The sequence below is a fragment of the Pelophylax lessonae genome (assembly GCF_965119305.1).
Source record: "Pelophylax lessonae genome assembly, chromosome: 5".
NCBI classification, from domain to species: domain Eukaryota; kingdom Metazoa; phylum Chordata; class Amphibia; order Anura; family Ranidae; genus Pelophylax; species Pelophylax lessonae.
Genome location: NC_138772.1, coordinates 209,001,242 through 209,026,685, shown reverse-complemented (window position 1 = coordinate 209,026,685; position 25,444 = coordinate 209,001,242). Strand labels below are relative to the sequence as shown.

Sequence of the window (25,444 nt, the reverse complement as noted above, 5' to 3'; positions counted from 1 at the left end):
GTTTTCTTATTGGCGCGGCGGAGGAAGAAGGAGGGGGGCCAAACTTATGAGGTATCGGAAGTGGGGAACAGTACCTGTCAAAAACAGGTTCCCGTTCCCCCTCCCCCTTGAAAGGGGCCAAATGTGACACCAGAGGGGGGGGGGGGGGGGGGGGAGGAAGCATATAAGCGGAGGTTCCACTTTTGGGTGGAACTCCACTTTGTCAAAATGTTTTTTCAGCATATCATTATATGTTAGGCAGACATAAATATAGAATTCAGTATAAAGAACTAAACAAACCCTTGTGCACCTACATACTGGTATCATCTTGTTTCGGTTAGATAGTGAATCAGCTACCTTTATATGACCTCCCCACACTACTTTTCTCTAGGCCATGTCTGTGGTTTCCATTTTTAAGTATTCATTCAGGTGAATGATAGTAAAATAACATGTTATTTACACACAAAGCAGCGATTTTGTCGTCACGCCATCTTCCACACAAGACACCTTGTAAATGCCTGAGTAAGGAGGAGTAAACAGCTGTGTTTCTGTCTTTACAGGAAGGATGCCTGCATCTTGGCAACAGCTCAAAAATTTGGCTATTTTTTTCACCGTGGTATCTTCAACAGGATGTGCGACAATGTATTATCTGATACAGAGTAAGTGCATAGAAATGTGGAAAATGTACTATATTTAAGGTAACTTTATGTTTTAGCAAAGTGGACCTATAGGAATGCGGGGACAGGTCTTATTTTTATATAATCATGACTTTCTACTAAAGGTTCAAACAAACTATATTTACACCATGCTGTTTTTGATTTTGGCTGGACAATCTTGGATTCATTTGCAGGCTATGCCTTTTCACGTGCATCTACGGCAGGAAAAATGCCTGAAATTTATTTGTAGAACCATCTAACAGGCTAAACTATCAGATAATTCCTTAACAGCAGCCCCCTGGCTTCCTTATGCCACCATCACCAGAGCACAGATTTGTAGCAGGGGTGTAGTCAAGAGATGGTATTTAGACAGAGCCAGCTACTTAGGGGCCCCACTGAACATAGATTCTGCTGTTTTGTAGCAGCCCTACGTGGCCCTGCTGTGCTTTGGTAATGGCAGCTGAAGGGAGCCAAGAGATGCTGTTAGCTACTGTATATATTTGACAACTTTGGTTGGTGATAGTGACGGGGACAGGCTATAAGATGTAGATTAGAAGACGGGTTTTACTTTGCTTTAAAAACCTGCAATAAGGTACTGTACTTTTAAGTTGATATTCTAACTATTTATATATATATTTTTATATATATATACATACATATATATATATATATATATATATATATATATATATATATATATATATAGGCAGCACAGTGGCTAAGTGGTTAGCATTTCCACCTAGCAGCACTAGAGTTGGCGGTTTGAATCCCAACCACTGCACTACCTGCATGGCGTTTACATGTTCTACCTGTGCCTGCGTGGGTTTCCTCTGGGTACTCCGGTTTCCTCTCACACTCCAAAGAAATCCTGGTAGGTTATTACCTACAGGGTGGCTTCTGCCTAGTATGTTTATGTGGGAATGTAAATTAAGCCTAGTACACATGGGCCAAATGATAGGCGACATCAGCCGGTTAAGTAAAAACCGGCCAACATTCGGCCCAAGTGTATGGCAGCCAGTCTGACAGAAGCTTGTTTGGCCAGACGATCATGCTGAAAAACCAGCAGTCAACCGACTCCCGATCAGGGCTCTGGAGTGTTCTGGCAGGGGGCCATATCCCTGTCAGAACACAATAGAACAGAAGGGGAGACCGCTGTACTAAAATCAGATTGTTAGTACAGCGGCCGCAACCGGAGCTGTCATTTTTTTTTTCCGGGTTGAATGAAAAAAAATAGTAGTGTGAACTAGGCTTTAGGGACATTAGATTGTAAGCTCCTTTAGGGCAGGGACTGATGTAAATGTTTAATATATGTAAAGCACGCTGTAAATTGACGGCTCTATATAAGTATCTGTAATATACAGTGTATATGTATATGTGTGTGTGTATGTGTATATATATATATATATATATATATATATATATATATATATATATATATATATGTATATATTGTGTGTATATGTGTGTGTATATGTATATATATATATATATATATATATATATATATATATATATATATATATATATATATATAATTTTTTTTTTTTAATTTTTGTTTATCTTTATTGCAGAGTCATTTTCCAAGAAAGAATATTTCACAGGCGCTATTGAGAAGCTGGAATCTCAGCCTAGTGCTCTAGAGATTATAGGGGCACCACCTCTTAAAGTTCACTCTCTCAGGTTGATGGACAAATACAACCATGTTGACAAGTCAACAGCTCAGGTTTGTCCTATACAGTAGTGATAGAGATACTATTTGCAATTTAAAAGAAAATCAATTTGCCAATCTTTTTCTGAGTAACACCTTATTTTAGAAACCCACCAACTTCTTTGTGCATTTCTCCATTATGTTGGCTAAATCAATTCTCTAAATGTCTGAACAATTGGTAGAAACCTAAACCCATTCCCACCTACATAGATCTGCTAAGCCAGTTTTATACTATATCAACACTGTTTTGTCTTTGATAAGCCACCCCTTCAGCAGAGCAATATCTATTTGAAGACCAGTGTTTAGGTTAGCAAAATGACACCCCACATTTTATTTTCTCACTCATTAAAGGACACCGGATTTAGAGACATTTAGGTTTTACTGTGGCCTACAGGAGGATTTGGACACCGGTGTGAAAAAAAACAGCCTGCCATAGCCCCTCCCACTCTATAATGCCCAGAAAAGACACCTTTTCTCTACTAAGAAAACGGAAAATTTATATCAAATACTTACCGTAATTTTCCTTTCCTGATGGACTCCATGGCAGCATACGTATCGGGTTTGGCCCCGCCTCCAAACCTACCCATAGGACCTCACTCCCATAAATCTTTGCTCCTGTTCAGCACACGTGTTCTGTAACTATCCTCCACAGAAATCCGGGAGGGAACTCCTGCTGCCATGGAGTCCATCAGGAAAGGAAAATTACGGTAAGTATTTGATATAAATTTTCCGTTTTCCTGACAGACTCCATGGCAGCATACGTATCGGGAAATAACTCGCCGTACACACAGGGTGGGCAGGTGCTGAACAGAAAAGTTTAATGCATTTTGTCAAACAGACAGGACTTGCAAACCGAAATTCACAGAAGAAAGAGCCGCTGGCTCAACACAGTAATGGGATAAGAAAGTGTTAATAGAGGACCACGACGCTGCTCTGCAAATGACTTCAGGAGCCACATGTCTGGATACTGCCCAGGAGGTAGAGATGCTCCGCGTCGAATGAGCTGTAACTACTGCTGGAGGGGTCAAGCCCTTAGCCCTATAAGCCCACTGGATGGTCTGGATGATCCAAGAGGAAATGGATCTCGTCGAGGCTCTTGAACCTTTGTTTTTTCCATAGAAGGTAACAAAGAGATGTTCTGATTTTCTGAAAGAGGAAGTGGCATCTAAATATTTCTTAATACACACTCCAACATCCAGCGGATGAACCGAAGATTCTTCCTCTTCCTGTCTAAAGGTTGGTAATACTGTTTCTATGTTTTCATGGAAGACAGAAGTCCTTTTTGGTCTCGCATCCAGCATGGGGATGAGCACCACTCTGTCAGGAAAAAAGGTTAAGAAAGGCTCTTGTGTCCCAAAGGACCCAATTTCCGACACTCTCTTTGCTGAGGTTATAGCTACTAGAAACACTGTTATCAGTGTAAGCTCTCTTATGGTCAAGGAATCAGACATGTCCTGAATCTGACACGCCAGGAAATCCAGAACTAGTGGCAGATCCCACTTGGGAAACCTGGGTTTTCTCTGAGGTCTGATTCTCACTGCCCCTTGGAAGAACTGACGAATTAGGGCATGAGTGGCCCAGGAGATCCCTGTAAAAGCGGAAATAGCCGAGACCTGGACTCTGAGCGAACTCACTGATAGAGGCAAATCCAGTCCTGATTGGAGAAAGCTCAATACATCCTGGATCTTAATTGAAGATTGAGGATCAGGCCTTGTATTCAGTTGTGCAGAAAATTTTTCCCAGATTCTCTGATACACCCTGTTCGTTGAGCTTCTTCTAGCACTAAGTAATGTCGAGATTGCCGTTTCTGGACAGCCTAAAGCCTGTAACCTCCTCCTCTCAGCATCCAGACCTTGAGATGTAAACGGTCTGGGCACGGATGGAGCACAGACCCCTGGGACAACAGATCCGGTCTGAAGGGTAGCGGAATTGGGTCTTGGACACTGAGTAGCGTCAGAAGGGGAAACCATGGCCTGTTCGGCCAGAAGGGAATCACCGCCACTACCTCCACTGGCTCCGACCTGAGTCTCCGAAGGAACTGCAACACAATCGGAATTGGTGGGAAGGCGTATGCCCTGTGGAATCTCCACTGATCCGAGAGTGCATCTATCCCTGATGCTTGTGGATCTCTGAATCTTGAGTAGTACTTCGGCAGTTTGTGATTGCAGGGGGAGGCGAAGAGGTCTACCTCTGGAGAAAACCCCAATGTTAGGATCCAGTTGAACGTTTCCGTGTGAAGGGACCACTCGTTGTTGTCCAGATCCACTCTGGACAAGAAGTCTGCTTTGACATTCTGGACTCCTGGAACATAAACCGCTGAAAGATTCGAGAGATTTTTCTGTGCCCAGGACATAATCGGCTCCACTTCTCTCAATAGGGACCAGCTGCGTGTTCCCCCTTGTTTCCTGATGTATGCCACTGCTGAGGTGTTGTCCAGGCGCAGCATGACAGGTTGGTCTTTTGTCAGGTGAGCAAATGCTCGAAGAGCTTGGAATGCTGCTCGGAGTTCTAGTATGTTGGATACTATTCCTCGAGTGGAAAACTCCCACCTGCCCTGTGCCACCTCCGACAGACAGTGGGCACCCCAGCCTATGTTGCTGGCGTCCGAGGTAACCACTACCCACGGAGCTGGCTTCAGAGAGTGGCAGTTCAGCAGGTGGTCTCTGCATAACCACCAGGGGAGACTCGCTCTCATTGAAGGGGTTAAGAAGATGCGTTGATCCAGATGCCACGTATCCCATTGCTGAAGGAATCCCTTCTGAAAGGGTCTCATCCTCCACAGGGCCCACTTCACCATGGGGACTACTGCGACCATAGTCCCGATCACCTTCAGGCATTGACGTGCCTGAAGATGAGAGGATGAGAGGGCAAAGCGAATCCTGTCTCGAAGAGTCCCTATCTTTTCTTCTGGAAGAGAGATAGTCGCCTTCTCTGTGTCGAACAGAGCGCCCAAGTAGATCAGGGACTGAGTTGGAATCAGGTGACTCTTCTCCTTGTTGAGTAACCAACCAAACTTCTGGAGAGTGGACACGACCTGCTCCAGATGAACTAATAGTTGATCTCTGTCTTGGGACAACAGGAGTAGATCGTCCAAATAGTGGTGAAGACGGATACCTTTCAATCTCAGTAGGGCTACCACGGCCAATAAGATTTTTGAAAAGGTCCGTGGAGATGTTGAGAGCCCGAATGGGAGACAGATAAACTGAAGATGTAATCCTCCCACTTCGAACCGGAGAAACCTTTGAAAATCTTCGTCCACAGGGACATGAAAGTAGGCGTCTTTCAAGTCGATGGACACCATCCAATCTGCCGGCTGGACTGACTGCTGTATGGACAACAGGGTCTCCATTTTGAACCTTTCTTTTTTTATGAATTTGTTCAAGAAGGTCAAATCTATTACTGGTCTCCATGATCCGTTCTTCTTTTGGACCAGAAAGAGCGGAGAATATATTCCTTGGCCTCGCTCGGACTCTGGAACGGAGATGACAGCCCCTTGAGCAATGAGAGCTTCGACGTAAGAAAACAAAATCTGACGCCTTTCTTCTAGGCATGGTATGGCAGTAGGCAGGAACCTTGAGCCTGGCCTCTCCTTGAAGACCCACTTGTGGCCTGAAGACACCGTCCTGACGGCCCAGGGGTCCTGAATCGAAGCCGCCCAGACATGTCGGAAGGAGCGTAGACGCGCACCCACCCGACGCGTCTGAGCGGGCCCACCTTCAAAAGGACTTAGTGGGCTCACGGTCCCCCGAGGAGACGTTCTTTGTCGTCTTCCTGGAAGACTGTCTTGATCTCCAGTTCCGGTTGAACTCCCGACCAGGTCTATAAGAACGAGCTTCCCTGGCCCGGTCAGGCACAAATTTTCTGGTAGGCTGTCCTTTCTTGACATTGAACTGGCGCCGATCCTGGGGAAGAAACCCAGACTTACCGCCCGTAGCCCGGGTTATGGCCTCGTCAAGTTTATTCCCAAAAAGGGAGGACCCCTCAAAGGGAATACGGCACCAAACTTGCTTTGATGCCGGATCCGCAACCCAAGGGCGGAGCCAAAGAGCTCTCTTAGCTGTGACCGAGGACAGCATAACTCTTGCCAATAGACGGATCAAGTCTATGGAAGCCTCCCCAAGGAACGACGCGCCCAGCCTAAGCTCCTGGATTGGAGCGCTTCTGGCCACCTCCTCCGAAACCGATCTGACCGATTCGTCTACCACATCAGCCCAAGACTCCATGGCTTTGGATAGAGCAGCCAAAGCCAGGATTGGTTTACAGGCCATACCTGCTGTAAGGTAGATTCTCTTCAAATCAGAGTCCATCCTTCGGTCCAACGGGTCTTTAAATGAGACCGTATCCTCTAATGGAAGGGTCACGTGCTTGACCAGTCTCATGACTGCTGCGTCAACTAGGGGAGGAGACTCAAGATGTTTCACGTCATCCTCTTTGAAGGGGTAAAGTTTAGCCATCTTGGATACTAAGGAATTCTTTCGTTCCACCTTTTTCCACTCCTCTAAGATGATTTCACCCAACTCTCCCAGGAAGGGAAAATTAACACGCTCCTTATTGAGCTGTTTAAAGTACTTCTTCTGCTTGGGAGGGGGAACAGCTGACTCTTCCCAATTTAAGGTCTCTCTGACCGCCTTAACCAGGGAAGGCACCAAGGAATATTCAAAACCCAAGCAGGGATCTTCATCTTCAGAGTCGCTACCCGACAAGAGCATCGACTGATGGCTTGTGTGGGTCGACTCGAAATCTTCCTGTACCTGTAGTGCTACAGGGGAAGGGCTTGGGGAAGCCGTTGCAGTGTCTTGAGAACGACTGACACCCAACTCTGCCAAAGAGTCCTTTACCACTCTCTTGACCAAAGCCTCAATGCGTTGATCAGAAGTATCCCTTTCTCCCGCAGCCTGGGAGAAACATCTGTCACAGAAAAGCTTCCTCTCCGGGACACTAGCGCCACAGCCTCTGCAACCTGCTTTGTCAGGTCTCTGTGCGTGGCTGGCTGAAGTGGACGCTTTACGATGATGTGAGCCCGAACGGGACTTACCAGTAGAGTGCCGGTGCGAGAGCTTGAGCGCCTTTCACTTCTTTGAGAAGAGTGCCTAGTCTCTGAACGAGGAGGGCTGTGAACAAGAGAAAAAACAGAAAAACACAGACAGGAAGCTAGGAACACTTGAGTTCCTACCCCCACCCCCTATAACCCACAACCCCACCAAGAAGCCCCAAATACCTGTTAGGGGCGGGCTGACCACCGGAGGGCAAGGTAGCTTCCATTCTGATGCTGACCTACAAGAATGAGCCGGACAGCATGTCAGAAAAACCAGCAAAGCGCGGGGGGGGGGGGGGGGTTGCTCCCAAACTGGGGCCAGTACTCACCAGGAACCAAGGATAGCAGGCAGAGCGGCAGCGCACAGCAGAATGACCACAAAAACGAACGATTTTCGTATGTGTAACACCCAATATCAGCAGTGTGTACAAACACAACACTGCTGACAGCTCTGGGGTTTAAATATGGCGCCTGGTGACGTCATCAGCGATCGCCACCGACGCCAGCTTACTGCGCATGCGCCGTGCTTACACTGCGCATGCGCGAGAACCAAGCCTCGATCCCGAGGCGCCGCACATGCGCAGTAGCGCGCACCGGAGGCCGGTCAGGAAGTGAATCGCTGACCGGCCCCGGACCACTAGCCACCAGGGAAGGCAGGAGAAAAACCAGGTAAGACATAAAGGCACAAGCAAGCAATATATAAACAAAATAGCTGCCATGGAGGACTTTGTACTCACGGACCGCAGATCACCAGGGATGGATGCACACACCGGACTTATCTCATTCTTAGGGTACCGGCCACCCGCAGCAGCTGGGCTTTTTGGCCAAGGCTGCATACATCTTCGCCCCTACTCCATACCCCGCAGCAGCTGGGGCTTATTGGAGAGCTCCATACCCGACTGGTAGAGCTATCCATCACCCGGAATCCATCTTCAGGTAGGATATCAGGTAATCCTTTGGAGGACAAAAAAAGAACACGTGTGCTGAACAGGAGCAAAGATTTATGGGAGTGAGGTCCTATGGGTAGGTTTGGAGGCGGGGCCAAACCCGATACGTATGCTGCCATGGAGTCTGTCAGGAAAAGCTTAATTCTTTTTCCTAGACATTTTTCCTTTTTATGTAAGATTATTTTTTTAATCAAGACTTTTTTACACGCTGCTTGAACTGGCTTCTTAATTCTGCTATCGGCATATCTTCAGCAAGAGCTTTGGAGGTCATAACCGAAACCCGCTGGACTGGGCAATTGCAGGGTTTGCCTGGAATGTGACCTTTGAGCACCAAACTCCTGCTTGTGGCACTTTCTAGACCTCTGCATACTGTGTTAGTTAGCTGCAGAGTGCTTTCCAGGTCCAAAGCTGTGGTACAGCATCTGATGAACCCTGTCTCTGAAGACCAATTGATGAGTAGGCTGTTTTGGCTTAGCATTGGGAGCTAACTCATTTGGGTGCCAATATTCTCCCTATTTTCTATTGGTTTCCAAAAAAAGGGTTAAGAATCTGAGGAATTGCGTGCTACGTCATTAGGTGAAGTGTTACTTGTTAACACTCTGCACTCTATAATTCAGCGTGGGGTAGCACCTACCCATCACTGCTCCTAATCATAGGAGACACACAGTTCCACCTCGGTTATTCCTTGCTGCTGCCTACAGTAACCTTGTCAGCCACTTGAACCTATCCTGCTACTAGAAACCGGTTTGTGAGTATTCAAGGGCTCCAGATCACAATCTATTATCGCTTTTGGTGCTTCTTGCAGGGCTCCAACTGATAGGCTTGACACTGACAGCCTGGAAAGTTGTCTTCTACTAAATCCCTGTAGTCCTCAGAGTCTTCATTAGCTCTAATCAGGTGGATATTTTATATTAAATTTCAAAAATATGCATACAATTCTACCTTGCTGTGCTAGAATTATGTGCATATTTTTAATATCTATGTCATATTTTGTGGTATGTGGTAAAATAGCTACCCAATAAGCTTAAATATCACTAGGGTGTATATTACAGCAGCTGAGATAGTGAATCATTTACATCACATACAGTAGTTTATTTTCACAGTAGGAGTGCAGAGTGGTAATTATTCAAAATCTTCATGAGCTCTGTTGAGGCTCATGCACACTGGCTTAAAAAGGGGATTTTCACAGTTGTTCAGCATTTTTTTTATGATTTTAAATGCAACTCTATGTTAGGCTATGTGGCCATGCACATCAGGCGTTTACAGTGGATCCGTATTTCAAGAGCAAAAAATCCTCAAAGGTGCAATCTGGGATGAGCTTTTGATCATAATTTACGTGTGAATGCACATAAATGAGCACCTATGTGTTTAAATGTTTTCCAGTCACTAGAATACAGTCATTTTATGACCAATATAATGCTTTTATGCTCAATGCCATACGTGCATGAAACCGCATACTTAAAGGCATTTTTTCTGCCAAGTTCTGGCAGACAAAATCCAGCATATTTTGAGCATAAGTTTATAAGCCTGTGTGTATGAGGCCTTAGGCCCCTCCTTGGCTTTATCCAAGGAGTATTTCACCACAGTTACACAGGATTTCATGAGCCAAATTGCAACCTTGATTGCTAATTCTGGCCGCAGAGGCAATATAGATCTACTTTGGTACAATCAGCCTGCCCATACAGTCAATCAGGCTGTCTTAAAGCGGAGTTCCGGGCACAGAAGTCATTTTTTACTAAACATACCCCCGGGACCTTCAGGGCTAGCACATTCCACAATGGCTAGCCTCTGATCTGTCCCGGTTCGCACTTACCTTTTAGAAGAAATACTTACTTATAAAATTTCTTCCACAGCGTTTCCATCTCTCTTGTGGGCAGCTGAAGCCGGCACGGTCCTCTTCTGTGTCTTCTTCCGCGTCTTCTTGTCCCAGAATGCGCCTGCACCGGCCCCTCTCATCACTTCCGGTGCAGCGCCGCATTCCTAAACAGCTTCTGGGCATGCCCAGAAGCTGTTTAGCAGGGGAATGCGGCGTCGCCCGGAAATGACGAGCGGGGCCGGTGCCGTCGCATTGATTCCTGGGAGCTATGACGTTCAGCTCCCAGGAATCATAGCGAGACAGGAAGTGACGGGGTGAGCCGCGGCTCCGAGGGAGGAAGTACTCTGAGGTGAGTATCTTCGATCTTCAATTACAAGGTGAGTAAACAAAAAAAAAAATAAATAACTATCCAATTCCTTTTCAGGTGAGGTCTACCTAGCGGAGGGGCACAAAAAAAAAATATTGTTTTTGTGCCCGGAACTCCGCTTTAAGGTTCAGATCTTGGTGCTTTGGATCTTGTTCCAGAAACCACTAACCTCCCATTCATTCATTAAAGGTTTTAGTCAAGTGTCTCCGCCTGTACTTCACTTATCACTCTATGTAAATTTAATTTTGCACCTTTTGGCTTCCCAAAGACCACCCTTTGAACCTGTTAGAGATAATCCCCTTTCCACATTTAGTTACAAGGTTGCTGTCCTTGTTGCCATCACCACTGCTGGATGCGTGCCTGACCTTGTGGCCCTGTCTTGTAAAGAACCCTTTCTAAACGTAGGTGGAAACAATATGGTGTTGAGGCCTAAAGCCTCTTTAACTTTCTAAGGCCGTTTCAGCCTTTCACCTCAACCAGAAGTCCAGGTCCAGTACATCAGAAGGAGACTTCCCTTTATTGTCTGGATTTAGTTTGTGTTATAAATGTTTATCTTGGAGCTACTACTTCCATTTGGAAGATTGATATGATCTTTTTCATCCCAGATGATTCCTGCAGGAAGAAGCCAGCTTCACACTCCACTATTTCTTAGTGGTTCAAAAAGATCACTTTTTGATCCTGTGGTCCTAAGGATTGAGTTTCACCCTTTCCTGTCAATGTACACTCTACTAATATATGCTGCTTAGGTTTTTAGGCATCAGGCAACCACCCAGGCTCCTGTTAACACATTCTCCAAGCTTTACCAAGTGGCTGTTTTGGCTTCATCTGGTACCAACTTTGAGAATAAAGACCTTCAGGCAGCTCTGTAAGCTGCAGGCAGTTCTGGCAGTACCCTCTTAGCACTTTTTTTCTGTGTTGCCCATCCCTAAGTGGACTTCTTTTGGATTTCCCAAATGTCTCTGAATCCTTTGCCCCCCAATGAACTTGAAAGAAAATAGATTTTTTTTTACTCATCGTAAAATCTTTTTCTTTATTAGGAGTTCACAAGGGGAAACATGCCCCACCCCACTGTGTTTATGATCGTGCGCTCTATGTACTGCTTTATTACAAAGCTAAAGCATGCTGGGAGTGGGATTATGCCTTGCTGTCTTTTTTTTTTCCAGTGTCCAAATCCTCCCATATGTGGAAATAAAACGCAAATGTTTCTAAATTATAACCCAAATGTCTCTGAATTCTGTGTCCCCCCTATGAACTCCACCAAGAGGGTTTTACGATAAGTACAAAATATTTTTTTTCATAGTCAGTCTTCATCTTATCTGTTATCAAGATAAAGTCCTTCAGGGTAAAGCAGTGTGAATTTCTTGTGAAAACAAAAAAAAATCAATGATGAAGCAGTTTAGCCAGATTATTAGAATATGTCTAATGTCTGCTCCTTGTACGTACATGTAAGCAAACTAGAGGTGTTTAACCACTTAAGCCCCGGAAGATTTTACCCCCTTCCTGACCAGGGGGTATTTTGCGATTCGGCATTGTGTGACTTTAACGGACAATTGCACGGTCGTGCGACGATGTACCTAAACGAATTTGATGTCCTTTTTTTCCCACAAACAGAGCTTTCTTTTGGTGGTATTTGATCACCTGTGCGATTATTTTGATCATGCGCTATAAACAAAAAAGAGCGACAATTTTGCAAAAATAACAATATTTTTCACATTTTTTTATATGAAATTCCCAAAAACAAAAATCTAAAAATCTAAATTTTTTAACATTTTAGGCCAATTTGTTTTATGCTCCATATTTTTGGTAAAAAAAAAATCGCAAAAAGCGTATTTTGATTGGTTTGCACAAAAGTTATTGCGTTTACTAACTAAGGGAAAGATTGTCATTTTTGTTGTTGTTTTTTTTTAACGCATAATGGCGGTGATCTGCGATTTTTTTTTTTTTTTTTGCGGGACTGCGACATTGTGGCGGACAGATCGGACCCTTGACTGACATTTTTGACACTTTTTGGGGTACCAGTGACATTACTGCAGTAATCAGTGCTATACATATGCACTGTTACTGTAAAATGACAATGGCAGTGAGAAGGAGGGGTTGTGTGTGTCCCTAGGGGCGTGATTCTAACTGTGATTGGCTGTGGCTTGAGGTGTAGGAACAGTGATCAACGGTCCTACATACCGTAGTAGAACCGTATGATCACTGTTCTTACACAGGGGAGAATGACAGGCGGCTTGTTTACATTAGCCGCCTGCCTTTCTCCCGCTCTAACGGACGATCGTGAGTGCCCGGCGGACATCGGGTCCGCCGGGCACACGCACGGGGGGGTCCGTGAGCGAGTGGGAGCGCGCCTCCGGCGGCGCGCGCTCGCTCCCCAGAGCCTCACAGGCTAGCGATGTACCCATACATCACTTTGCCTGTGAGGGGCTGACCGCCGCAGTATATGTACTTGCGGCGGTCGGCAAGTGGTTAAAAACATTTATTTGAGATAGGACTCTACACTATTTCACAGTTATGTGACGAAAGTGAAATCTCGATTTTCTTAGTGGAATGCTTATGTCCCAAGAGTAACATCACTACTGTCAATTTTACGGGTGTGCAATACTGATTTGGTGTTTAAAAAGTGATATTGCCGCTTTCTGGATAGGATATACACTCACCGGCCACTTTATTAGGTATACCTTGCTAGTTTCGGGTTGGACCCCCCTTTTGCCTTCAGAACTTCCTTAATTCTTTGTGGCATAGGTTTAACAAGGTGATGGCAACAGCGATTTTGGTCCATATTGATATGATAGCATCACACTGTTGCAGCAGATTTGTTGACTGCACATCCATGATGCAAATCTCTAGTTTCACCTCATCCTAAAGGTGCTCTATTTGATTAAGATCTGGTGACTGTGGAGGCCATTGGAGTGCAGTGAACTCATTGTCATGTTCAAGAAACCAGTGGTGAGATGATTTGACATTTGTGCCATGGTGCATGATCCTGTTGGAAGTAGCCATCAGAAGATGGGTAAGCTGTGGTCATAAAGGGATGTACATGGTCAGCAACAATACTTAGTAAGCAGTGGCATTTAAACAATACTCAATTGATACTAAGGGGCCCAAAGTGTACCAAGAAAATATCCCCCAAACCATCACCACCAGCCTGAACCATTGATTCAAGGCAGGATGGATCCATGCTTTCATGTTGTTTACACCAAATTCTGACCCTCCCATCTTAATGTCACAGCTAAAATTGAGACTCATCAGACCAGCCAACATTTTTCCAATCTTCTATTGTCCAATTTTGGTGAGGAATTGTTACCTCAGTTTCCTATTCTTAGCTGACAGGAGTGGCACCCGGTGTGGTGGTCTGCTGCTGTAGCCCATCTACTTCAAGGTTCGATGAGTTGTGCTTTTAGAGATGGTATTCTGCATACCTTGGTTGCAACAAGTGTTTTTTTGAGTTACTGTTGCCTTTCTATTATCTCAAACTAGTCTGCCCATTCTCCTCTGACATCAACAAGGCATTTTCGTCCACACAACTGCTGCTCACTGGATATTTTCTCTTTTTTTTGGACCATTCTCTGTAAACCCTAGAGAGCGTTGTGCGTGAAAATCCCAGTAGATCAGCAGTTTTTTTAAATACTCAGACCAGCTGTTTGGCACCAACAACCATGCCATGTTCAAAGTCACTTAAATCCCCTTTCTTGCCCATTCTGACACTCAATTTGAACTTCAGCAAGTCGTCTTTACCACATCTAGATGCCTAAATGCATTGAGTTGCTGCCATGGTTGATGGTTGAAGCAATTTGGGTTACCAAGCAATTGAAAAGGTTTACTTGATAAAGTGGCAGAGAGTGTATATATAGTATATACAAAATATTACCAAAAGTATTGGGACGTCTGGCTTTACACGCACATGAACTTTAATGGCATCCCAGTCTTAGGCAGGCCATACACTAGACAATTTTCTTCAATTTCCTTTAGATTTACCTTAAACTATGTAGTGCAAGGGCCTGCCTGACTGCATACAAATTGAAAGTGTTTAGGTTTGACCCTATATTACATGGTTTTGGTAAATCTAAAGGAAAGTTGAACAAGAAAATTGTATAGTGTATGGCCAGTCTTAGTCCGTAGGGTTCAATATTGAGTTGGCCCACCCTTTGCAGCTATAACAGCTTCAACTCTTCTGGGAACGCTGTCCACAAGGTTTAGGAGTGTGTCTATGGGAATGTTTGACCATTCTTCTAGAAGCGCATTTGTGAGGTCAGGCTTGCTCATACATGTCTAAGGGGACAAGCCCAACCCGGAAAAACAATCCCACACCATATTCCCCCCTCCACCAAATGATTCTGACTTTTGTCAGTGTGGGCAGGTGCCAAGTCCTGATTGAAAATGAAATTACCATCTCCATAAAGCTGGTCAGCAGGGTCAGCAGGGGGAAGCATGAAGTGCTCTAGAATTTCCTAGCTGAGAGCTGTGCTGACTTTGGACTTGATAAAACATAGTGGACCAACACCAGCAGATGACATGGCTCCCCAAATCATCACGGACTGTGGAAAATGTTGCGATTCATTTGGAAATCAATATCCCAGAGTCTGGAGGAATAGTGGAGAGGAACAGAATCCAAGTTGCATGAGGTCCAGTGTGAAGTTTCCACAGTCAGTGATGATTTCATCACCTGGTTTAATGATCAAAGCAACCTGGGCTTCCATAACACCTCAACAGTGCCACAGGCAGTAATTCATGCAAAAGGAGCCTCAACCAAGTATTGAGTGCATACTATACTGTAATAAAACTCCTTTTTTTTTTTTTATTAGTCTTATGTAATATTCACATTTTCTGAGATACTGAATTTTGGGTTTTCACTAGCTGTAAGCCATAATCATCAAAATTAAAAGAAAGAAATGCATGAAATATATCACTCTGTGTGTAACGCATCTGTATAGATTATGAGTTTCACTTTTTGAATTGAATTACTGAAATAAATTAACTTCATGATCTCGCAACTACTGCAATTCCCTTCTCATTGGCTTACCTCTACACAGGCTATCCCCCCTTCAATCCATCATGAATGCTGCCGCCAGACTCATCCACCTTACCAATCGCTTAGTGTCCTCCGCTCCCCTCCACTGGCTTCCGCTCACCCAACAAATCAAATTCAAAATACTAACAAAATCTTACAAAGCAATCCACAGCTTAGCCCCCAACTACATCACTAGCCTAGTTTCAAAATACCAACCTAATCGTTCTCTTCGTTCCTCTCAGAACCTCCTGCTCTCTAGCTCCCTTGTCACCTCCTCCCATGATCGCCTCCAGGACTTTACCAGAGCCTCTCCAATCCTATGGAACTCCTTACCCTTATCTGTCAGATTATCTCCTACTCTATTAGCTTTTAGGCAATCTCTGAAAACCCTCCTCTTCAGAGAAGCCTATCCTAGCCACACCTAACAACTCTACCTCCTTTTTATCCATCTGCCTTCCCCCTCGGTTACTGCCTTTTGTTTCACTTGACCCTCCCTTCTAGATTGTAAGCTCCAACGAGCAGGGCCCTCTGATTCCTCCTGTATTGAATTGTACTGTAACTGTATTGTCTTCCCCCACATTGTAAAGCGCTGCGCAAACTGTTGGCGCTATATAAATCCTGTATAATAATAATAATAAAATAATAATATATATATATACAGTATCTCACAAAAGTCAGTACACCCCTCACATTTTTGTAAATATTTTATTCTATCTTTTCATGTGACAACACTGAAGAAATTACACTTTGCTACAATGTAAAGTAGTGAGTGTACTTGTATAACAGTATAAACTTGCTGTCCCCTCAAAATAACGCAACATACAGACATTAATGTCTAAACCGCTGGCAACAAAAGTGAGTACACCCCTAAGTGAAAATGTCAAAATTGGGCCCAATTAGATCATTTCCCTCCCCGGTATCATGTGACTCGTTTAGTGTTACAAAGTCTCAGGTATGAATAAGGAGCAGGTGTGTTAAATTAGGTGTTATCTCTCTCTCATACTGGTCACTGGAAGTTCAGCATGGCACCTTATGGCAAAGAACTCTCTGAGGATCTGAAAAAAGAATTGTTGCTCTACATAAATATGGCCTAGGCTATAAGAAGATTGCCAAGACCCCAAAACTGAGCTGCAGCACAGTGACCAAGACCATACAGCGGTTTAACAGGACAGCTTCCCCTCAGAACACGCCTCGCCATGGTCAACCAAAGAACTTGCGTGCACGTGCTCAGCATCATATCCAGAGATTGTCTTTGGGGGAAATAGACATATGAGTGCTTCCAGCATTGCTGCAGAGGTTGAAGGGGTGGGGGGAGTCAGCCTGTCAGTACTCAGACCATACACTGCATCCAATTGGTCTGCATGGCTGTCGTCCCAGAAGGAAGCCTCTTTTAAAGATGATGCACATGAAAGCCCACAAACAGTTTGCTGAAGACAAGCAGACTAAGGACATGGATTACTGGAACCATGTCTTGTGGTCTGATGAGACCAAGATAAACTTATTTGGTTCAGGTGGTGTCAAATGTGTGTGGTGGCAAACAGGTGAGGAGTACAAAGACAAGTGTGCCTTGCCTACAGTCAATCATGGTGGTGGGACTGTCATGGTCTGGGGCTGCATGAGTGCTGCCGGCACTGGGGAGCTACAGTTCATTTAGGGAACAAAGAATGCCAGCATGTATTGTGACATACTGAAGCAGAGCATGATCCCCTCCCTTCAGAGACTGGACTGCAGGGCAGTATTCTAACATAACGACCCCGGACACACCTCCAAGTCGACCACTGCCTTGCTAAAGAAGCTGAGGGTAAAGGTGATGGACTGGCCAAGCATGTCTCCAGACCTAAACCCTATTGAGCATCTGTGGGGCATCCTCAAAAGTAGCGAAAGTGTAATTTCTTCAGTGTTGTCAAATGAAAAGATATAATAAAATATTTACAAACATGTGAGGGGGCGTACTCACTTTTGTGAGATATTGTATATGTGTAAAAAAAAAAAAAAAAGATTACATTTTGACAAGCATATATATACCCAGTGCCTTTGCTGTGAATATTACAAGAAGACATTGGGAATAAGTATTTATTTTTTAGTATGTTGTTTATGTATAAAGACTTCTAGGATCAAGAAAGCTAAGCTAATGCCTTCAAAAATAAATTAGGTCATCACAATGGATCACAGTTCTCTTGTGACTCACCTACTGCACATGTACAATTTTAAATGTTAGTCATGTCCATAAATTCAGCTATGAGAATGCTAAGTGATAGATCATGGGAACTTGTGAACAAGCATAAAGCCTCTACAAAACATTAATTTGTTTAAAACACTTTTATTTGCAGATCAAGATACCAGTGTCTGGATCTCTACTAGCTGGCAATCTCTGCTCTTCAGCTGTACGAGACCATTTGAATCAAAGGTGTGTGTTTATGTATAGAAAACCTATATCCCACCAACCATCCTGTATGGTTTTGTTATTGTTAACTGGTTTTGTATTGCAACTGGAAATAACTAAAGGGAAAATGGGGTAGACGGGAATATATTAATCCGAGCAAACAGATTATATGTGCCCTGAAATGTGTAGGCAAAAAATTTAGAAAACCAAAAAAGGCTTGGATATGAGTAGGATTTAGGGGTTGCACCGTGTATGTGTTTCTTGACTTACCCCAATAATGCTTTATTTGGAAGACTAGTAGAAATGGTGCGGGACAAAAAATGAAAGCAGAACCTAAGAAAATGACTGTACTATCCCTGGTACACTGTACAATCCCTTAGTGGGGTGACATCATGCTTCTGTGTCAGAGTGCCGGGATTAGAAACAGGCACTAACTGGGAGCATTACTTAGTCTGCAAAGAGTTTGTCCTCGCTGTGGGGAATGCAAGGTGACCAAATCTAAAGAGAAACTGATGCAAATAGAATAAAATTGCAAGTTAAAAATAATGTTTATGTGCATACTTACAAAAAAATGCAGTTGATTTACTAAAACTGGAGAGTACAAAATCTGGTGCAGCTGCGTATAGTAGCCAAACCGCTTCTAACTTCAACTCATTCAATTAAGCTCCGACAAAAATCCTGGATGCTGATTGGTTTCAATGCAGATCTGCATTGGATTTTGCACTCTCCAGTTTTAGGTAAATCAACCCCAAAATTTTCAGTACAATCCAATGAGAGCTCTTGATGCTGTGCTTACAAATTCTGGTTAATCCTGCCCCCCCCCCCAGCTTACCTGAGCTCATATAAAATAATATTAAAGCCTTGATTTTTTTTAAATAACAAATTTCTCTTAGGTCCTCTGACAGTTGCCGCCCGTTCAGTCAGCCTTCACTAGTGGGTAATGGCACCCTCTGCAGGAGCAAACTAGACAGTTTGAAAGGTTAATAAAAACGTTCTATACTTAGACACACCTCTAGGGGGCCATTATCCTGATCCAGTTATTACTGTTCCTTAGTTTTATGCTGCCTAGTGTCAGGAGTAGGCTAGCTCTTCCTTGCTAGGACCTAGCGTCTCAGTTTCTTTGTTTTTTTCCCAAAATATGTTTTTTTCTTTTGAAAATAGCTTTTTATTACTCTCACTATCGCTAGTTAGTCAGGGAATATTCCTGGAGGACTACAAGCAACAGCAGAGTTGGGCCTCGCACTGGATAATATAGATCCTTATGGAGTCCCAGTCTGCCAACGAGCGTCGCAGGCCACTGGTGCGCTCTGGCCTCGCAACGACAGTGCCCCTCGGGATGGGGACGAGCCTGCGGAGGTCCATCTTCGCTGAGGGTGTATCAACTCCGGAAAGCTCACGTGTTGCTAGCATCCCTCCCTGGCTGACGGCACCCCCACTCAGGGTGGGAGGTCTCCCGTATCAGAGCGGTGCCCGCTTTTTCTGGACTGGTGAGTACTACTACCCCCTTTTCCCTGGGACTAGGACCCGTCAGTTCGCCTTCAGTACTTCGGGATGGTCCTGGATTCAGCTCAGGCAGGAGTTTTTCTTCCGGAGGACAAATTCCGGACCCTGCGTGACAAGATCAGGTCCCTCAGGGACAACGATCTCTCCTCCTTGTGGGCCTGTATGCGGTCCCTGGGTCTGATGGTTTCGGCCTACGAAGCCATTCCGTTTGCTCAATTTCACATGAGAACTCTGCAAGCGGAGATCCTGGCCAGGTGGGACAGAACGCCTCAGTCTTTGGACAGGAGGATTTCTCTGAGCCACCTCACAAGATCGGATCTTTTGTGGTGGCTCCGGTCACCAACTCTGACACAAAGCAAGTCCTTCCGGCCTCTGCTGTGGATGGTGCTCACCACGGATGCCAGCATATTGGGCTGGGGTGGAGTTCTGGGCACGCTTTGTGCCCAGGGGATGTGATCGATGGAGGAGGCTCCTTACCTCTTGGAGCTCCGAGCAATCAAACTCTGCCTGTTCCGTTGGTCACCTTGGCTTCGGGGTTGCCAGGTTCTGGTTCAGACGGACAACGCCACAGCATAGGCTTACATCAATCACCAAGGGGGCACCAAGAGTGTCCGGGCGGCCATGGAAGTGGCCGAGATCCTAGCTTGGGCCGAGACACACATTCCGGCGATTTCGGCTGTTCACATTCCGGGTGTGGAGAACTGGCAGGCGGATTATCTGAGTTGCCAGACTCTGGACCAGGGAGAATGGTCCCTACATCCGGAGGTGTTTCGTCTTCTGTGTGTCCGGTGGGGGTCTCCGGACACAGACTTGTTCGCGTCCTGTTTCAACAACAAGGTAGGAAGGTTCGTGGCCAGAACCCGCGATCCTCTGGCGGACGCCACAGACACATTGGTGGTGCCCTGGCACCGTATGGGCTGATTTATGCCTTCCCTCTGATTCAACTGTTGTCCAGGTTCCTCTGCAGGTTGGCGTCGGAACGAATGCAGGTCATTCTGATAGCCCCAGACTGGCTGCGTCGGTCTTGGTACGCGGACATCATGCAGATGGTCGTCGAGCCTCCCTGGCAGCTTCCGCTAAGAGACGATCTTCCGTCTCAAAGGCCGATCTTCCATCCTGTTTTACAGTCTCTGGCTTTGATGGCATGGCTGTTGAAAGCCAGGTCTTGAGAGATAGGGGTCTGCCAAATGCTGTCATTCCTACCTTATTGAATGCTCGGAAAGCTACCTCTAGGAAAATTTATCATCGCACCTGGAAGGTGTATATTGCCTGGTGCGAGTCGCAAGGTTTCCATCCCCGCTCTTTCTTGGTGGCGAGCATTTTGGCTTTCCAGCAGGAAGGTGTGGATCAGCGTTTGGCGCTGACCACGATAAAGGGTCATTTGTCGGCCTTCGCCATTCTGTTCCAGCGTCCCTTGGCGACTAATTCTTTGATTCGCACCTTTATTCAGGGGGTGCAGCATCTGGCTCCCCCGAGGAAGGCTCCATTGCCTCCCTGGGACCTAAATTTGGTGTTATCTGTGTTACAACTGCCTCCCTTTGAGAACATCAGAGACATTCCTCTGCCTGTGTTGTCCCAGAAAGTTGCTTTTCTGGTAGTTGGTGGCTCTGTCTTGCCGTTCGCCTTATCTGGTGCTTCATAAGGATAAAGTGGTTCTGCGACCCAATCAGTCTTTTCTCCCCAAGGTGGTCTCAACTTTCCACCTTAATGAGGATATTGTGTTGCTTTCGCTTTGTGCGAAGCCCAAGCATCCCAAGGAATTTGCCTTGCATTCCTTGGATGTGGTCCGGGCGGTCAGGGTTTACCTGTCTGCCACGGAGTCTTTTAGGAAGTCTGTTTGTCCTTCCTGAGGGACCTTGGAAGGGTTTGGCTGCGTCCGCTGCAACCATTTCTAAGTGGATCAGACAGACAATTGTTCAGGCCTATTCATTCAAGGATCAGGTTCCTCCTTTCCCTGTAAAGGCTCATTCTACTAGAGCTCTCAGTGCTTCTTGGGCTTTTCGCAATCAGGCTTCTGTGGCTCAGGTTTGCAAAGCGGCGACCTGGTCGTCTGTGCACACTTTTACAAAATTCTACAGAATTGATGTACTGGCATGCTCGGATGCTTCCTTTGGCTGCAAGGTTTTGAGTGCTGCAGTTGTTTGAAGAGATGTGTTTTTTTTCGGTCTCTTCCTGGGGTGTTTTCTTTTGTTGTTCTGGGTTAGCTCTCATTTTGAGCTTTGTTGCCCTGTGGGCTCAGGTTGTTTTCTGACCCGGTTGTTTTGTTGCCTTTTTGGTAGGTTGCGTTTTCCCACCCCTCACACCTGGACTGCTTTGGGACATCCCACTAGCGAAGGCTGACTGAACGGGCAGCGACTGCCAGAGGACGTAAGAGAAAATAGAATTTTTTTAAGAACTTACCGTTAGTCCTCTAACAGTCGTCACCCTTGCCCCTCTGGTTCTTGAATCTGGGGGTTATTGCCTTCCGGTACTGCTTGCTACAAACTGGGGAACAGAGATAACTGGATCAGGATAATGGCTGAGGGATGGCCCCTTAGAGGTATGTCTAAGTATAGAAACTTTTTATTAACCTTTCAAACTGCCTAGCTTGCTCCTGCAGAGGGCGCCATTACCCACTAGTGAAGGCTGGCTGAACGGGCGGCGACTGTCAGAGGACTCAGAGAAAATAATTTTATGGTAAGTTCTTACAAAAATTCTATTATGTTATACTTACCTGCTCTGTGCAGTGGTTTTGCACAGAGCAATCCGGATCCTCTTCTTGGGTCCCTCGCCAACCCTCCTGGCTCTTCCCTCCTGCCAGGTTCCCCCACAGCAAGCAGCTTGCTCTGGGGGTACCCAAACAGCCCCCCCCCCCCTCCGTCCCCTGATTGGCTCACTGGCTGTGATTGACAATCAGGAGTTACATAGTTAGTCAGTTTGAAAAAAGACACAAGTCCTTCTGGCTTAACCAATAAATATAATGGGAGTCCCCGGAGAGGCAAGGCTCTTGTGGACATCGCTGGATCGAGAAGGGACTCGGATAAGTAATAGGGGGTCTGGGGGGGGGGGGTCCTGCACACAGAAGAATTTTTAATTCTATGCATGAAGGTAAAAATCCTTGTAGCTTTACAACCACTTTAGGTACAAATAAATACAGTTGAAATTTCTAAGTCCCAATAAAGGGAAAGTGTTTTTGGCTGACGAAACGAATCAGATTATTCTGCTTTGGATCAGTTTTATCATTCACCACTTGCTGACTGCCCACATTTTACTATGCTAGTACAGGCACAATCACGTACTTGTACGTTGCGACTGTCTTCCAGGTTCAGGGCTGCAAAGTAGGGAGAAGGAACAAACAGATATTTAGTAAAAAGCAGCACATATCACACACATTAACATTTATTAGCCACACGCCTAATCCCTTAATTACCCCGAGATGTTAACCCCTTCCCAGCCAGTGTCATTAGGGCAGAGACAGTGTATAGTATTATCACTGATCACTGTAATAGTGTCACTGGTGATGTCATTATCTGATGCTGGCTGAGAGGTACACTAATTGACAGTGTCAGATAGCCCACCATCACAGTCTCACTGTAAGTTGGGACTGTGGGATGAATTAGAGCAGAGACTGCGAGCAAGGCCTTCTCTCCAACATTAGTGCCTGACCTCAAAATGCGCTTCTGGAAGAATGGTCAAACATACACATTCCTAAATCTTGTGGACAGCCTTCCCAGAAGAGCTGAAGCTGTTATGGCTGCAAAGGGTGGGCCAACTCAATACTGAACCATTTGGACTAAGACTGGAATGCCATTAAAGTTCTTGTGTGTGTAAAGGCAGGCGCCCCAATACTTTTGATAATCTAGTGTATGTACAGATCTATACGCCCATGGTAAAGTGTTTTCTTTAAAAGGTCTGCTTTAATGCTTGTTCTCAGCTGCATGTAATTAGCTGCAAATAAAGGACCACAGTCAGGTACACAGACCACAGAAAATAGATTTCCAGACCTATTTTTGGTGTGGTTAAAGTCACTAACAGCATTTATAAGTATAGACCATATAGTACCCATTTGAAAATTGTATTCTATTGCAGATGCAGCCACTGTGTGTAAATGAATGCAAATATAACCAGCACCACTAAAATATCTATTTATTTTCTATTTTCAGATGGGATCTCCAGGATGTGGTTCTAGAATTGGACAACGGGCATAGTATTCCAATTTATCGTTCCAATCTACCTGCTGCAGATCTAAATGAAACCAGTCCTATACAGTCTTAAAATATGTTCTATAAAACAGGAGTAGAAAATTGTCGCAGAACCTATACAATGCTCTTCTTCTGTAAGTGCTTGTTTGAGCCCATTTTGTGTCAATAAAAGCTTGAAAAGTTTTTCTTTTAGTGAAGTGTATTTAAATATAAAATTTAAAGAATTTAATAATCTTTTAAACATTTGGGAAGAATGAACAGGTTGATGAAATACAAGCTGGAAATGAGAATAAAATTGTTACCTGTAGTGTCCATATTTTCTTCAGGATGTTGATAGCATCTGACATCTATAGGTTGCTAAACACCTAAAGCAGACCCATTAGTAACTTTACAAATCTGTGTGAATAACTCTGGCATCGAACAATGTTCAGAAACTGTATTTTGCTTTCTTCAAGAAAATCTGGTACCTTTTGTATTTTTTACAAATAACCTCATTCATGAACAGGGTCAACAAGCCTTAACGCCCAAGCTCAATTTTGCCATGTGTTAAAAAAAATTGTACATATCATTGCAACTACTTAATGTATCCAGGTGAAATATTATTAAAGAAAACCTGGCCCAAATTAGAAAAAAAAAAAAATCATTTTTTAAAAATGTAGCTGTATATTTTTATGCTATTACCATGTACCACCACAAAATTCTCCTACTCCTGACGATTGCGACTATACCACATATGCTTGTGTAACTTGTTCTTTGTACCCATAGCAGGGCCAAGAAACAATAGTGTGTATTTTGTTGGGTTTTTTTTTTTCTTTGTCCTACGTAAACACACTGACACTAATGCTGCCCATACACTATACCATAAATCGGCCGAAACGTGGTCATTTGGACAGTTCTTTTGTTTTTCGGCCAGTTAATGGACACAAATCGGTAATTGGTTGTGACGTTTTTGTGCCAAAAAAAAAAACGGACAAAGTTAGAGATTTTCAGCCGAATGAATGATTAATTGAAAAGGTTAATGTGTTTCTCATCCAAACAGTTTGCACTAGGTATATGTGAAAAAACAAACTGATTCATTTATGTCCATTAAACAATTTATCGGTCTGTAAATTACGGCACTATTGTTTGCTCCCACGGCCGAGTGTTTGTTTTTCAAAAATGAGTTTGAATGATTTTTCGTATAGTGTATGGCCAGCATAACTGACACACTCTCATTAACTGATATTTACACTGACACCTACATTCACTAAGCTAGGTAAAGCATTGAACTACTTAATGTCATTGTACTTAAGTCTCGTTTTCTTTTTTTTTTTTTTTTAATATACAAACATGTTATACTTACCTCCTCTGTGCAGTTGATTTTGTACAGGGCAGCCCAGATCTTCCTCTTCTTGGGTCCCTCTTTGCTGCTCCAGGCCCCTCCCTCCTGTCAAGGGCCCCCAGAGCAAGCAGCTTGCTATGGGGGCACCGGAGCCAAGCTGCACCTCCGTGTGGCTAACTGACTGTGATTGACAGCCATGGGAGCAAATAGCACCGTGGCTGTGTCTCAGCCAATCAGGAGGGAGAGTCCTGGACAGCTCGACAGACAGGGCTCAGGTAAGTATTAGAGGGTGCTGGGGAGGCAGCTACACACAGAAGGCTTTTTATCCTAATGCATTAGGTTTTTTCAACAGACTTTTTTTTTGTACAGGCGTCTCCTTAACCACTTGCCGCCTGCCAAACGACGATTTTTGTCGGCAGTCAGCCCCTCACAGGCAAAGCGACGTAGGTCTACGTCGCTAGCCTGTGAGGGTCTAGGGAGCAAGCCCCCCCGCGCGAGTGACTGGCGGACCCGATGTCCGTCCACCGGTCACTCGCGATC

At 44.8% G+C, this 25,444-nt stretch overlaps 1 protein-coding gene across 1 annotated transcript in view; it reads left to right on the top strand.

The window, feature by feature from the left end:
- COA1 (cytochrome c oxidase assembly factor 1) overlaps positions 1-23,775 on the top strand; it is an 83,428-nt gene extending 59,653 nt beyond the window's left edge. Inside the window, exons 2-5 of the mRNA XM_082259516.1 lie at positions 540-638; positions 2,207-2,358; positions 17,847-17,923; positions 23,545-23,775. Coding sequence (XP_082115642.1) covers positions 545-638; positions 2,207-2,358; positions 17,847-17,923; positions 23,545-23,656 — 435 coding nt within the window. The 5' untranslated portion in view covers positions 540-544 and the 3' untranslated portion in view covers positions 23,657-23,775. The remainder of the gene's footprint in view (positions 1-539; positions 639-2,206; positions 2,359-17,846; positions 17,924-23,544) is intronic.
- The last annotated feature ends 1,669 nt before the right edge of the window (positions 23,776-25,444 follow it).